The sequence below is a fragment of the Haliotis rubra genome, unplaced genomic scaffold (genome assembly GCF_003918875.1).
Source record: "Haliotis rubra isolate DU_JTF1 unplaced genomic scaffold, ASM391887v1 Scf122, whole genome shotgun sequence".
Lineage (NCBI taxonomy): Eukaryota > Metazoa > Mollusca > Gastropoda > Lepetellida > Haliotidae > Haliotis > Haliotis rubra.
In genome coordinates, this window is record NW_025765137.1 from 547,255 (window position 1) to 563,543 (window position 16,289).

The 16,289-nt window shown below is 40.2% G+C and overlaps 1 protein-coding gene across 1 annotated transcript in view; it reads left to right on the forward strand.

Moving 5' to 3' along the window:
• Positions 1-11,097: 11,097 nt before the first annotated feature.
• Positions 11,098-16,289, forward strand: part of LOC124265868 (neuroglobin-like) — a 35,990-nt gene continuing 30,798 nt past the window's right edge. Inside the window, exon 1 of the mRNA XM_046700720.1 lies at positions 11,098-12,684. Within this exon, the coding sequence (XP_046556676.1) occupies positions 12,491-12,684 (194 nt within the window). The 5' untranslated portion in view covers positions 11,098-12,490. The remainder of the gene's footprint in view (positions 12,685-16,289) is intronic.

Consider the following 16,289-nt stretch of genomic DNA (forward strand, 5'->3'; position numbering starts at 1 on the left):
TAAATAGAAAGACTCCACATGCTGAGGTTTCCAACGCTCAGACAATTCCTCTCCAGCAGCCTATATCACTCTGTGTTGAGAGGCAATTTCCGTGTAAGTGTCAAAACTCAATGCTACAAAGACCTAAATGTGTGACCCCTCGAGATTTAACGACACCCTTCCTGCAGTGCTTGACTTGAGTGCGCAGCAATTAATGCAAGTAGTCGAATCAATATCATACAAACTGCTACTTCTTATAAAACAGACCGTATGATCTGGCTCTTCACTGAAAGCATTGAAAATGTCAAATGTCATGTTGAATCCTGGTACACCTTAGATAGATACCGTTTGTTGCATTGTGAAGGAAACACGTGTATTTTAAATACCAGGTAGACAAAAGACATCTGAGGTTCAAATGACGTCCATAACATCTCTGTCAATATGTGTCATCGTACGAATACATGTGAATCATGAAAGCGCTATATTGGCAGTAGCCATCCCTCTGTGTGTTAGTATGTACTGCTCGAAAGAAGTTAAGGACCTCCAGATTCTTTTGCATAACGTTAGTTACCCTGTAACTCCTAACAGTCTTTACATGTGTGGGCTCTGTATGTTTTGGTAGCCCAATTTATGATCCTTGATGTAATACGAAACACGTGCTGGTTGGGTCTCGTGCTTAAGCTGAGAATCTTAAATGGTGTTAGCCGCAGCATTACACCCAAACTTACTCACTCACTGTACTGAAATAAAGACAGAGGTTATCGAGATTGCGTAGATCGATGCACATGCATGATGTCAATCGCTTGATTGTCTGGTCCAAATTCGATTATTTACCAACCGCCCTCATATGTCAGGACAGATGCGGGGTGCGGCGTAAAACAACAGGTCTGTCCGCAACATCAGAAGTTGCCTGGGACTCGCAGACAGAGCTGCACATTGTCTCCCAGACACAGGAGAAGAACTCAAAAACGATTCCAACTCAAAACTTGAATGGGCTGGTAAATTTAAATTGCCTAATTAGCTCTTGGGCTGAAAATAAATATGTTCTGGGCTCCATTTGGATTTTGTTTTGTAGATACGTGTTTATAAATATGATAAGATTTGTCTGGAACCTATTGTAAATGTTAGTCTAAGCTGCAGGCTCGATCATTTGAGCTGTGATACCACTGTAACCACGCTGGTTATTGTTCTCATTTTGTCAACCATGGTTTTATATCTTTCATCCAATCGCATGTGTAAATAGTTTTGATTAAATGTGACTGCAGACGTATCGGATGTTGTGAGGAAGTGTACATTGTTTACAGCTGATAATACCTGGTACAATTGTTCGAATCAACCTGCACTTCAATCTCTTTCTTCTTATCGTTTTTTGTAAATGTTTTTGTTTAAGAGTCGTGATTGGAAAGAAGAAGATGCGTTTCTGGATGTGTCGAGGATGTTTACATTAAATTTCTTTTTTCTTTTCATCAATCTAAGTGCGGTGCGGTGATTTGAAAAATGCCTGTTACTTCATCAAATTCATGTAATTAACAAATTCAATCTAACTATTCTTTTCAGTAGCTGCACATTTTGCTTGAATGAATATGCATATATTTCATTCACAGTGTTTCAATTTTTCCAGAATTTTCACTCCAGTAATCACATATTTAAAGATAATGCTCGTTATTTCGCCATCACTATGCATACATAATGCACCTCCCAAAGCGGCGTTTGGAAACACTTGTAGACCACACATGTGCCATAATATGTGTTGGTAATTATATTGGTATAATCACTGACCTTAACTAGTATGGCAAATATCAACGTCAATTACATAATGAAAGAAAAACAAATTTTTTATGCATATGTATTATAACAAATTTCGGTTTACGGGACTCATCATATCCATCAGATTTATCTCCTATTCAATTATTATTCACACTGAACAAGTTCGTTATTTGTCTGTCTAGTCTAGAGGGATCAGTGAACAACGCGACACTCGTTTATCCATTCCTATAAACCGTGCCTCCTGGTTGTACATGCGTCTCGTCTAGGCAGACTGGTGCTTGTCAGTCCTGGTGGTTAAACCATTCTGACAGCCCTATTTGATGAACCATTCTGCCAGTCCTGTTTGTGAAAGCATTTTGCCAGTCCCATTGGTTAAAGTACTCTATCAGTCTGTTGGTTAAAGCACTCTGTCTGTGCTATTGGTTAAAGCATTCTGTTAATCCTGTTGGCTAAAACAGTCTGCCACTCCTATTGGTGAAAAGCATTCTGTCTGTCCTATTGGTGAAAAGCATTCTGTCAGTCATGTTGGTTAAAAAATTATGTCAGTCCTGTTGGTTAAAGCACTCCGTCAGTCCTTTTGGTTAAAACACTCCGTCAGTCCTTTTGGTTAAAGCATTCTGTCAGTCCTCTTGGTTAAAACACTCTGTCAGTCCTGTTGGTTAAAACACTTTGTCAGTCATGTTGGTTAAAACACTTTGTCAGTCATGTTGGTTAAAACACTTTGTCAGTCATGTTGGTTAAAACACTCTGTCAGTCCTGTTGGTTAAAACACTTTGTCAGTCATGTTGGTTAAAACACTCTGTCAGTCCTGTTGGTTAAAACACTTTGTCAGTCCTGTTGGTTAAAACACTTTGTCAGTCCTGTTGGTTAAAGTATTCTGTCTGTCCTATTGGTGAAAAGCATTCTGTCAGTCATGTTGGTTAAAAAATTATGTCAGTCCTGTTGGTTAAAGCACTCCGTCAGTCCTTTTGGATAAAACACTCCGTCAGTCCTTTTGGTTAAAGCATTCTGTCAGTCCTCTTGGTTAAAACACTCTGTCAGTCCTGTTGGTTAAAACACTTTGTCAGTCATGTTGGTTAAAACACTTTGTCAGTCATGTTGGTTAAAACACTTTGTCAGTCATGTTGGTTAAAACACTCTGTCAGTCCTGTTGGTTAAAACATTCTGTCAGTCCTGTTTCTTAAAACATGTTGTCAGTTAAAGTTAAACCACTCTGTCAGTCCTGTTGGTTAAAACACTTTGTCAGTCCTGTTGGTTAAAACACTTTGTCAGTCCTGTTGGTTAAAGTATTCTGTCAGTCCTCTTGGTTAAAACACTCTGTCAGTCCTGTTGGTTAAAACAATTTGTGAGTCCTGTTTGTTGAAGCATTCTGCCAGTCCTGCATATTCGTTTAATGCATAATGTCAGTCCTGTTGGTTAAACCATTCTGTCAGTCCTGTTGGTTAAAACCATTTTGTCAGTACTATTGGTTAAACCATTCTGTCAGTCCGGTTGGTTAAAACAATCTTTCAGTCCTGATGGTAGAAGCACTCTGTCAGTCCTGTTGGTTGAAAATCTTTCAGTCCTGTTGGTTAAAGCAGTCCTGTTGGTTAAAACCATTTGGTCAGTCCTGTTGGTTAAAGCAATTTTCAGTCGTGTTGGTTGAAACTTTCTGTCCTGTTGGTTGGCAGCATTCTGTCAGTCCTGTTGTTTAAAGCAATCTTTCAGTCGTGTTGGTTAAAACATTCTGTCCTAGTCAGTCTGTTGGTTAAGGCATTCTGTCAGTCCTGTTGGTTGGTTCCTGTTGGTTAAAGCAATCTTTCAGTCAAGTTAAAGCAATCTTTCAGTCGTGTTGGTTGAAGCTTTCTGTCCTGTTGGCATTCTGTCAGTCCTGTTGGTTAAAGCAATCTTTCAGTCGTGTTGGTTGAAAGTCCTGTTGGTAAAGCATTCTGTGTCAGTCCTGTTGGTTGAAGCAATCTTTCAGTGTCCTGTTGGTTAAAGCATTCTGTCAGTCCTGTTGGTTAAAGCAATCTTTCAGTCGTGTTGGTTGAAGCTTTCTGTCCTGTTGAGTAAAGCATTCTGTCAGTCCTGTTGGTTAAAGCAATCTTTCAGTCGTGTTGGTTGAAGCTTTCTGTCCTGAAAAGCTTTCTGTCAGTCCTGTTGGTTAAAGCAATCTTTCTCGTGTTGGTTGAAACTGGTTAAAAGCATTCTTTCAGTCGTGTTGGTTAAAGCAATCTTTCAGTCCTGGTTGGTCCTGTTGTGTAAAGCATTCTGTCAGTCCTGTTGGTTAAAGCAATCTTTCAGTCGTGTTGGTTGAAGCTTTCTGTCCTGTTGGGTAAAGCATTCTGTCAGTCCTGTTGGTTAAAGCAATCTTTCAGTCGTGTTGGTTGAAGCTTTCTGTCCTGTTGGGTAAAGCATTCTGTCAGTTCTGATGGTTAAAGCAATCTTTCAGTCCTGTTGGTTAAAGCAATCTTTCAGTCGTGTTGGTTGAAGCTTTCTGTCCTGTTGTGTAAAGCATTCTGTCAGTCCTGATTGTTAAAGCAATCTTTCAGTCGTGTTGGTTGAAGCTTTCTGTCCTGTTGAGTAAAGCATTCTGTCAGTCCTGTTGGTTAAAGCAATCTTTCAGTCGTGTTGGTTGAAGCTTTCTGTCCTGTTGAGTAAAGCATTCTGTCAGTCCTGTTGGTTAAAGCAATCTTTCAGTCGTGTTGGTTGAAGCTTTCTGTCCTGTTGAGTAAAGCATTCTGTCAGTCCTGTTGGTTAAAGCAATCTTTCAGTCGTGTTGGTTGAAGCTTTCTGTCCTGTTGGGTAAAGCATTCTGTCAGTCCTGTTGGTTAAAGCAATCTTTCAGTCGTGTTGGTTGAAGCTTTCTGTCCTGTTGGGTAAAGCATTCTGTCAGTCCTGATGGTTAAAGCAATCTTTCAGTCGTGTTGGTTGAAGCTTTCTGTCCTGTTGAGTAAAGCATTCTGTCAGTCCTGTTGGTTAAAGCAATCTTTCAGTCGTGTTGGTTGAAGCTTTCTGTCCTGTTGAGTAAAGCATTCTGTCAGTCCTGTTGGTTAAAGCAATCTTTCAGTCAGTCGTGTTGGTTGAAGCTTTTCTGTCCTGTTGGTTATAGTTCTCTGTATTTATCTAGATGTTTCATCTGTTGACGGGGAAAATCTTGACCAAGAAGGAAACTCGAGAATAAGGAAAGTGTTACTGATTGGCTGGCTACCCATACATGTATAATGCATGTCAAGGATGCTTGTGACATTAGCTTCGTAATGTATATGGCTTCGGCAAGAAGATGCATGGACAGGGCGTTTGTGTTGTATTGAAGATTACCGTGTCACGGTGGGATCATATTTCAAGGACTTTTCCTCTTCCCGATGTCTTTTGCATGTCCTGTCATAACAAAGTGCAAGGTTTTCCGTCATATTCTCGGGTCTTATCTAATAAATTAATTAATTAATTCTACTGAATTAAAATGAATATTATCCGTTGTTTTCCTTATACCTTATAGTATTGTCAATCAAATTCTTTTGTTGAAACCTCGAAACAATTATTCAGATTTTATAAGAGACTAAAACTGTTATGTGGACCCGTAAAAAACAATATGGTCAAGGTATTATAAAACAAAACTGTCAGTTATTTGGAATGTAATAGTGCAAGCTCAGATTGCAAATTAGTGCATACGTTCGATTGTATTCTACATGCATTTTATATCTCAACATCATTTATTTATTTATTTTGCAAGATGAAAGGCATCATCATTTTTGTTGTGTGTAAGAAAATACTACATAACAAGGATAAAGTCACCTTGAAGTTCCTGGTCTCCTGTCCATGCCGTCAGGTTTCAAATTTCTCGGAAATATGGATCAATTTACACTTAAAATATAAAAGTTTCCGCCTTGTGCAAGGCTTTTGCCGTCAACTAAAATATGACAACGCGTTTAGTTATCATACCATCATATAATTGATTGTAATCGTCCATTGCCCTGCGGCCATTACAAACCTCGACAAAGACAACATAAAAACCGCACTACCGTACCGGTATAAAAGTGACATGACCTATGTACAATCTCTGCAAACACTATGCAAGGGTGTGTAAAGATCATTATTCGTGTTCCCACAATTTTAGGACATAATTTTGGCAAAAAAAGGCCTTCTGGATCCAAAACCTCCCAAACACGTCCTGCTTATATACGTGGGGTCCTTTTGTTGGGGTTGGGGTGGAACTGCCGAGGAATGCCAAAAAAGTGCTCAACACTGGCACGGACAAACGGAAATTTCACTCTGACCCTCTACTCTCTCTTGCGTCCATACCCGTGAAGATCCGGGTTAGAATTGGTCTTCAGTAACTCATGCTTGTCGTAAAAGGCGACTAACGACATCCGGTGCTCAGGCTCGCTGACTTGGTTGACACATGTCATCGTATCCCAATTATGCACAACGATACTCTTGATGTTGATCACAGGACTGACTGGTCCAGACACGGTTACTTACAGATAGCTGGAATATTGCTGAGTGCGGCGTTAAACAAACAACCAACCAACGAACCAAGTATCTTGGGTCCCTCATCTCTTCAGTTAAATCCGACTGGAAAGGAGTTTAGAGATCATAAGCTTATACGAGTACACGTGCGTACGATGCATTTGAGGATGATGACTTTTTGTCAACTGGACGTCGACCCTATTACATTTGGTTAACCCAAGCTTCAAGTAAACCCATTAAAGAGTATCTGATGTATGCTTCATAGTATTTCATAATTACAGATTGTAATATGAACAACTGACTCCCCATATTTCTGATTTGAGTAAAAAAAATATTTAAAAAGGGTGCTGTCACGTGACCTCGATTTCTTAAAAATGGGACCACTTTTGACCACCACATCATGGCACTTCATAATCTACATACAATAAGCTTTCCATAGAGCTATAATATGTCCATACAAGAGATGGGGGCATTTAGTCGACTCTAAACCCTAACCTACTGCTCTCCTTCAAACGTTATAATGAATCTTTACTTTACTTTGGGATGTTTAGCGGTGTGAACAATTGACTTGTCTTTGCATTTGTTTGTGATGGGTGTCGCCAGTTGAGCAGGATACACTCACCCTTTCGTAATCACGTGACAGCATCATTCTCTGGTTAGCGATTAATAGCACCTATTCATGCGGTTGTGGATTATTTTACTAACGACGCACAGAACAATAGGATGTATGACCAATGTCATTAAAGGTTTATTATCCCTTTTGCGAATCTCAGGAGGACGGATTTTGTTCTGATAAAGCTATAAAACTATGAAACACAACCCTGAATCGCCATGTGTTGAGTTTCAGACAGCCTTATCACCCGCGCATCATGCTGAAGGGCGATAATGTTCACGACATGCTATAAATCAAACGATCTGATACTAATAGGTTATTATAGTGATATTAATATAGACATTAATATAATACAAGACTCGTTTGACGGACAGATTGTGAATAAACTTGAAACCTGCATGTCGTGAGATGCCTAGTGGATAAACAATCGGCGTGACACGGTGAATTAATGCCAAGTTCGATGTAGTTTGTATGGTGTTCAAACAATAATTCAGTCATATTTCGATGGGGACACAAGGAATGGGGTTTTCATGTATCGTACTTATGAAGGAAATCGAACCCAAAATAAGACCTGACAAGCGAATATCGAGACTAGAACCACTCAGCTGTCCCACTGCCCTAGCCTGACTATTTATTCGTTCCTTAACGCCCCACGCAACATTATCCCAGCTTTTGATGGTAGTTTGTAATTAATCGAGTCGGGACAAGACAATCCTATGAAATCCTAGAATGGACATTGTCGCGTTGTCGCATGGTCGCGCTTTGCCTCTTTTTGCTTGTTTTTGAGAGGGCGACAGTGCGACAACACGACAATGTCCCTTCTAGGATTCCATACTCATGAGCATGGCTACGCGCCTGTGGGATTCTTACGTCATCGATACACCTAACTGGGACTTCTTATGATTATGGAAACCTTTTTAAGGCTTATATTGGCGAATGTTGAAATCTAAAAGGACAAGGTATGATAAGGGTGGTTTTTGGCCCACAAACAGAATTGGCTGAACACATGTTATTTGTTTAGAGACAAGGTGGCTTTGCATAAAAAAGCTATTTTTTAAATGATCTGAGGCCATAATTTCAATGCAGAGGGGCCAAAAATGGGTTTTATCAGTTCCCATGAAAAAATAACAAGAAATCTGAAATATCAGTGTGCCATAATGACTTATACAACTATCAGTTTATTTACATACAAACAGTATCAGTTTTTGCAACAGGTATTCATGATGAAGAAACATGTCAACATCAATCACGGTTTTAACTTCAAGGGGCCCAATTAGGGTTGCAAGACATTGTGGACAGTAATTCACCACGGCCAAATTACAAAAAGCACATTATTCACAACTTTCTTTTGCAAACATAAACTATAGGTCAATTTTTACAACATGTACTTATGATAACCAATCATGTCCCACGAAAAATCACAGGGGCCCATTTTAGGTCTAATTACATTTTGGGCACAGCTTGATTTAATCAAGTAATGTAAAAAATCTGTTTGTATTCTCAAAACAGTGTCGGCCCATAAGTTTTCACATGCAATACAGCAATTAATACTCCTCGTTGTAACCCGTGTTAGGTGGTATAAACCTACACATGTTATTTGTCATCATTCACTTGATGGTCAGTTAATGAATTTATAACAGGTATAATTAGTGGTAACACACTTAGATTACCCGACAAAGGTTCCCATTTGGCATTTCTTGTGTCTGGAGTAAATATTCAACATTATAAACATCGATCAAAGGATTAACCGATAACACGCTGATTGATTAATTACTTTTATCTTACACAGCGGAATTGTCAAAAGGTAGTGTTTATACACTAATCTATACTGAATACACTCTGTCGTGTCGGTGTCTGCGTAAAAACAACGTCCTTCTTTCAAAGGATTAACCGGCAATACATTGATTGATTGCCTACATTATTGGCTAACTAAATTACTGTTTTAAAGAAAGGCGGACATTATGCAATTAGTTGCCAGGTGTGCTATCTTGGGTGACCAATGAGACTATACACCAATACCTGAAAAGATTTATCACTTTTTTCGTATATTAAACTGTTAAAAGACACATCATTTGGAACAGTTTGTGGATATTGATGGATACATTCCTCGAACAAGGTAATGGCCTGATATTGTTACTATAACTTTAATCTGTTTTAATTTTAATATTTGCATTTTGTTTTATTCATTTGTCGTAGCATTCAACAGAATCATTGTTTTCGCCGTGAAGTGTAATGAGACAGACAACATGCACTAGGTGTGTGTGCGAATTATGATTCACATTGGCAAACTATAAAATGTCTAGATATTACAGTTCTGTTATAAATTCACTATAAGTATCAGCAGGAGATCGTCTGCTTTTTATTTAGTTTCAAAATGCATACAAGTGTGATAATAAACTAATTAGGATTATAAGACCAAATATAAAGACGCACATTGACTAGTATCTACATACTGGTGAGTGGACATTAACCATGGGAATGTAGCAAGAAATTTATCGCGCAGTATTGTGACTTCGACCCCCACCTCGCTTCCGTGGAAGAAATCGTTATGTTATAAGTTGTGTCATGCAAAATCCGTTTGGTTATGATTCCAATACATATTTAACAACGAGTAGAAAGTAGTCTTGATTTTCTAACTTGATGAAAACAAACTATAATCTCATTAATTCTAACAGATTTTTTTATTTTTAAAAATGGCGGCGCCCTCTCGGGAACATCCGCCAGTCTGAGGATAAATGGCATTTAGGTTTGTTTTCACCGAGTTACAAAATCAAAACTACTTTCTACTGGTAGTAAACATATGTATTTTATTGATGGGCAATAGGAATTTGCATGACATAGCGTATATCATAATGAATTTCTCTCGTGTGCTGCGAGGTGGGTGTCAATCAATACTACTTACAATATTATTGTTACTTCGACCACAACCTCACTTCCGAGGAAGAAATCGTTATGTTACAAGTTGTGTCATAGAAAATCTTTATGGTCATCAGTCATATGCATATTTTTACTACAACTAGTAAGTATTTTGATTCTTTAACTTCCGTGAAGCGATCTGAACACAAGTAAGATATCGTTTCAGGCTTCCACAACGCTCGCTTCGCACTCACAAACATAACCCATTTAGCACGAACTGCGGGTCCTGTGGAAATCTGTGCATGGGGACACCATCGCCCGACCCTAGGAGCAATTGACGACAAAGCAACGATTCGGCATGTCGTCGTTGATGTCGAGAAATCATCAAAATGATGAGCGTGCTACACATTTTCTATACAACTAACTGAAAATCGTTCCTCATATGACGTCACTGCAGTGCTCTGGCGACAGAGTTACGTAACCTGTCTGTGGTTTCGTTGGCGGGCGAGAGGGAAGCAGGCGACTTTTTGGCCACTTTTAATCGCTCGGTATTAATTAACCACAAGTTTTTAAAGAATAAATTTGGTGTTCCGCATAAGACTAACCACAAACCTTTCATATGTAATGGTTAAAAGAGTAACAAAAAACAAAGTTTAGTGGTTCTTTAACGCCCCACGCAACATTATCCCAGCTTTTGATGGTAGTTTGTAATTAATCGAGTCGGGACAAGACAATCCTATGAAATCCTAGAATGGACATTGTCGCGTTGTCGCATGGTCGCGCTTTGCCTCTTTTTGCTTGTTTTTGAGAGGGCGACAGTGCGACAACACGACAATGTCCCTTCTAGGATTCCATACTCATGAGCATGGCTACGCGCCTGTGGAATTCTTACGTCATCGATACACCTAACTGGGACTTCTTATGATTATGGAAACCTTTTTAAGGCTTATATTGGCGAATGTTAAAATCTAAAACTTTAACTACCGTATAAAGCAGCTGTATAAACTCCCAATGTTCACATCTCGCACCAGACAATACAGGGGCGCCTGGTGGTTAAAGCGTTCGCTCGTCACGCCAATGACCCGGGTTCGATTCCCTACATGGATACAATGCGTGAATCCCATTTCTGGTGTCCCCGCCGTGAATTGCTGGAATATTGTTAAAAGCGGCATAAAACTAAATTCATTCACCAGACAATCCAGTGATTGACTTCCATGCAACGGGGACCTCGGATTATTATGGAAATGGTTTTGAGGCAAATATTGACAAAAGTTGAAATTCAAAATATCAGCCCTATATGAAGCACAGCTACATAAACTCCCACTTTACACATCCCGGCGCCAACGTGCACCAGCTGTGCATATGTTGCATGACATCACGTCGTCAGGTCTTGTTAGTTGTTATACAGCGCAAGCGTCAACCTGACATTTTCATAATCATCATACTGTAGTCATATCCACAGTAGCCGTCTACTTCACCCTAGCCGGTGGCCAACCCTAGATCAATATAACATAGCGTTACGTTTGGCTACAGAGGCAGGCTTTCATTTAGCATCCTTTCGTGGCGCTTACAAACAGTCAGTGTTCCCGTAGCCTGAGCACGTGGTGGAGGTGAAGTGCTGTATACTGCGTTGAGGAGTGTGAACGCGTGTGCTCCGCCAGTAAACACGTGCTGCATCAATGACGACGCTGTGTGCACAGAAGCTTCGCGGGAGTTCCATGTAGTTTCTTAATTCGGGATAATTACCGCTTCGGTGTTAATGTAAAATCCAGAAGAGTTTGAAGTTTAAAAACAGGAGGATTATTTAATAAGTGTGGATCGAAACCACGAATGAAACAGGATATATATGTGTGACTTCCGCAAAAACTGAGGTCACTTGGTGATAAAATGTATCACGTATATCAGTAACAGATAAATATTTGATTGATTGGATCTACAGTTCAGATCGAAGGTCGATCACATTGATCTGGACCCATCCCACTGACCACAGATGCGGAGAAGGTGTTGTTTATACCATACGCCGATGCTGCTGTCACAAACGCTGCACTGTTTCCATATCAACTCGATGCCACTTACATACAGCTGCTCATATTCGTACCGCGACATCAACAGCTGCTGATGCTGCTGTTTCCACGTGCTTCGTTGATAAGGAATGTTCTAATGCGCCTTGTGGAATATATCTGCCGGATACAAACTGATTCAGAATAACCAACTTGCGCAACTACTCGGCCGATATTGGATATTATTTGTGAATATTGAGTATTTCTAAAGGTCGGTGTGTTTTTTAAAGTGCCTGGCTGTTTTACAGAGGAAGACTCAGTTATCTGTAGGTGTTTTTCCTATTGTTCCAAGACACTCGTCACAAGTGTGTAAACTAATGCAAGTATTAGAACAAATAATTCAACGAGGAAACTGTTGCAAATTTTGCAATCACTTTTCAGTATAAGATTACATTTTTGCTTATGTACTAAAAAAACTGACACGGGACGTTTAGGTGAAGCTTATTGATATATTTCTTAATGTTATTCAATCACATCGGAAGAAAGCGAGTGAATAACCAACCAGTATGCAACGTGAAACTAACTTTACTCTCTGAAATATTCAACTGGTCACGCCTCTCAAAGGATATTTGTTTTAACACTGATTCTTCTTCAGCGTTAATACAACTCGGACCTTACGCAGGGATTCATTTATTACCAAGTGAAACACACTAATGACAACGTAAGGAAGTGAACTATATTTAGATGAACTGAGCTTTTGACTGAGGTGACAGTTTCGAATCGATTTCGGTGATTAAAGCGGCTCGCCGACCCACCTTTAGAAGCCATGGGCGCTAGCAACGTCAAACAAAATGGCACCCATCGTTCCAAAAGGCCGATGAACAACAGTGACTTGTTGGAGAACTCTATCCAAGACGAGTCTGATTTTCAGCTTAGTGAGGATCATAAGGAAATTCTTAAGGAGTCGTGGACAGGCCTCAAGGGAGATATTTCGAAGGTCGGGGTCATCACGTTTATGAAGTAAGTATTATTTTCATCATTGACACGATGGTTTGGATCGGTTTGAAATATAACGTGTCACGTTTGCTGCTGACGAAATCATCGCATTATGTCTGCACAATAGTCTGCCGATTTCTCCCAGCGATAGGACACGTTGGAGGTATCGGTTTGATAAACAGGCCCCAGCAAACCCATGCTTTTCACAAGAGGCGACTGTATGAATCAGTTGGTCAGGGTCCGTGGCTTGATTGGTGCTTGTCATCCTACCCATTGTCATTAATGCTCATGATGTCGATCATCTGATCGAGACACGATTGTGTTCAGACTGCAGTCATATCGCTCTTAAACTACACACAAAAAGTCAGCGGGGTGGCTCATAGGTTCAAGCAAAGCTCGTCACGCCAAGCATCTAGGTTCGATCCCCTATGAATACGTTGCGTGAAAAGCACATTATATTTTGTTCCCATCATGATATGTTTCAATTATTGCTTTATGATGGGTGAAGCCATGCTATCTAGATCGAACCCCGGCTTTAACTTCCTGACAGCCCAGTGCTTTATACACAAGACTTGTCACTGTGTGAAGGCTTCAGGTCATTTCCACAATCTGTCCGTCAAGCTTTCAATAACCCATGTTGGTATTATATCAGTTTATTTACAGTATAACTATAGTATTATAAGTATAAATTCATGAGTCCAGTGAAAATCCGGGTTAGAAATAATCTGAAGAAACCCACGCTTGTCATAAGAGGCGACTAACCGGATCGGATGGTCATGCCGATATATAGTATGCGAACTGCGTACGTTGATACGCATGATGTCAATCACTGGGTGATCTGGTCCAGGCTCGACTATTTGCAGACCGTCGTTAATTACCTGGAAAAACATAGGCGGATCCCAGATGGGGTGGGGTGTATGTGTGTGTACAGGGGTGCACACCCCAGCCCACCCCCCTTTGTCCTGAAAGTTTATTGAATGACCTTTGAAAACTCTCGAGAGGATGGGTGAAAATGAACTGTGGAGTCCATCCCCCCACCCACCCCCTTCTGAACTGCGCACCCCTCCTTTCTCAAAAGGCTGTATCCGCCCCTGCCTGAAGTGTTGCTGAATGCGGGGTTAAACAAAAAACGAACAAAATAAATAAAATAGTTCATGAACCTTCAATTGTATAAGTTATAACATCTCCGTTCTACCATGTTCACTACCACCCTTCAGTGCGGTGTTCGCATGATAAAGCTGTCTGAAAGGTTACAAATGGATTTGCAGAGATGTATCCCATAGCTGATTCATTCCCCCGTCTTAACTTTATCAGTACCACGTCGGTGCCTTTGTTAACATAACATATCCGACATACCGAATGTTAGACTTGCACAAGTCTCTAAGGTGAAAATTTATAGTATAAATGATAATGGGGTCTTGTACTGTCCACTTATCTAGACTTGCCTCTTCGAAGGATAGAATTACTATACATCCATGGGCTCAGCATTCAGTACAGCCTTGGGGCAAGGCTAGACTAAGTGGTCCGCTTATCTAGACTTGCCTCTTTAAAGGATAGAATTTCTATACATCCATGGGCTCAGCATTCAGTACAGCCTTGGAGCAAGGCTAACCGAATGGGGGCCACAGTTCTTATTGTTCTGAGCGTCAAAATCTGACAAACTATATTTCAGTGACAGTAATCATAATGTATATATAGATCATCAGCGCAAAGGAATATCCAGTCTTGACTATCCTAGGGTCCATTTGGTATAAAGGGCAAATGGACATGCAAATTATTTATTTGGAACACTGAAAATCAATCATGACACCAGATGTTCGCAAAAATGAATTCCAAAAGACACCAGGTGGAGTGCAAATCAGAAATTAGCACCAAAAGCAGAGTCCATTGTACGATTCCAGCTGTATATTGGACATGCTTTTATCAACCAGAAACAAAACCAAGTGTTCGCAAAGTTGGGACACTTGTCACAAACACATGCAAATGCAAGTCAATTGTTCACACTACTAACCATCCCAAAGCCTTACCACCACACTCTTCCTCCCGGTAAACGTACTGCCTCCCAGCAGTGTATAATCCCCTTATCTCGGGTCAGTAAAGCTCGCACTATGTCTGACTAAACTAATAAACAGCATGCTGTAACATATCAGAAGGGTTTGTTAGAAACATGCTCGCCCGCTTGAAACGTCAGAGGAGATGAGTAAATAAGTGGATATTGCTAAAGGCTGTGTGGCAGCTATTCGACGGCGGGAACAAGTTCGTTTATTGTTTCCAATAACCCTGCAATTTTCCAAGCATGATGCTGTGAATTTCCCCTGAGTAGAATTAATTGAAATCGGATGAAATCGGATTCAGATTATTCAAGTAAGGACATGGATGTAGATAAAATCGATAAAATGCTCCAGTTGCCAACATCACACGAAGCCTTAACAGTTAGGTCTTACACATATTGTCCTTTGAAGATAAGAACATTTAAATGCAGTAAAGTTCAAGGATAACGTTTTGATAACTACAAACGGCGAAACACTCGGTTACATAATCACGAGAAAGCAGTGTACGCTTCCAGCTATTTTCTATGTTAAACCTCGAAATCAAAATGAATAAACATGAACCCATGTTTTCCTCCAAAGGTAGGCGTATCCTTCACAAACACATGCAAAGGAAAGTAAGGTGTTCACCTTCAAAAGTTGGTATTTAACGTGGCCATGGCGTCGAAGATTATACTAGTCAATATGTAATGCAAACGAAGTGTATGTGTCATTAACACACGCAAAGGCAAGTCAATTGTTCACCTTAAATAGTTTGTGTTTAACGTCGCGTCAAAGATTATAGTAATCAATATGTAATGCACAATAGGTGGATGTGTCATAAACACACGGAAAGTATAGTCAATTATTCACCTTAAAAAGAATTGAGGTTTAAGGTCGCGCCGAAGATTATTGCGGTAAATATATAATACACCTCAAAACGCTAAACCATGAAGGCGGTACATGTGACGCGAGTGATGCGAGTCAGTGATTAAGGTTTTACGCCGCTTTCAACAATATTCCAGCAATATCACGGCGGGGACACCTGAAATGGGCTTCACACATTGTACCCATGTAAGGAATCGAACCCGGGTCTTCAGCGTGACGAACGGACGCTTTAACCATATACCCCACCGCCCCAGTGAGTGAGTGAGTGAGTGAGTGACGTGACGTGACGTGACGTGACGTGACGTGAATCAGCCTGGATGCATCACGTCTTGTGTGCGACATAATATGGATACCTGAAGTGTTGCTGATCGTGGTTTCTATTTTCTTCTGTTTTCTTATATCAGTCCCAAGGCTCGCACATTCAGACATGTAAAATATCGACGCAGTTGTTGCTGTGGTAACTTACTTTCACGACTTTTTTCTCGCTCATATCAGACTACACTTGCCGCCCTCGGTATGTCAATACTTTTATTTGTCTCCCGAGATTCGACAGGAAAACAGAAGAACCCCCGTGCAGCTATGCTGGCATTTGGTTGTGCAACATTTCACAGTTTTGGCAAGGTCTCACTCAGATGTGGCATTCCGCTTCCTCTGCTTATATTTCTTATATAATGACACCTCGAAGAACAAACAGTTTATCTTCTGTTATATCCA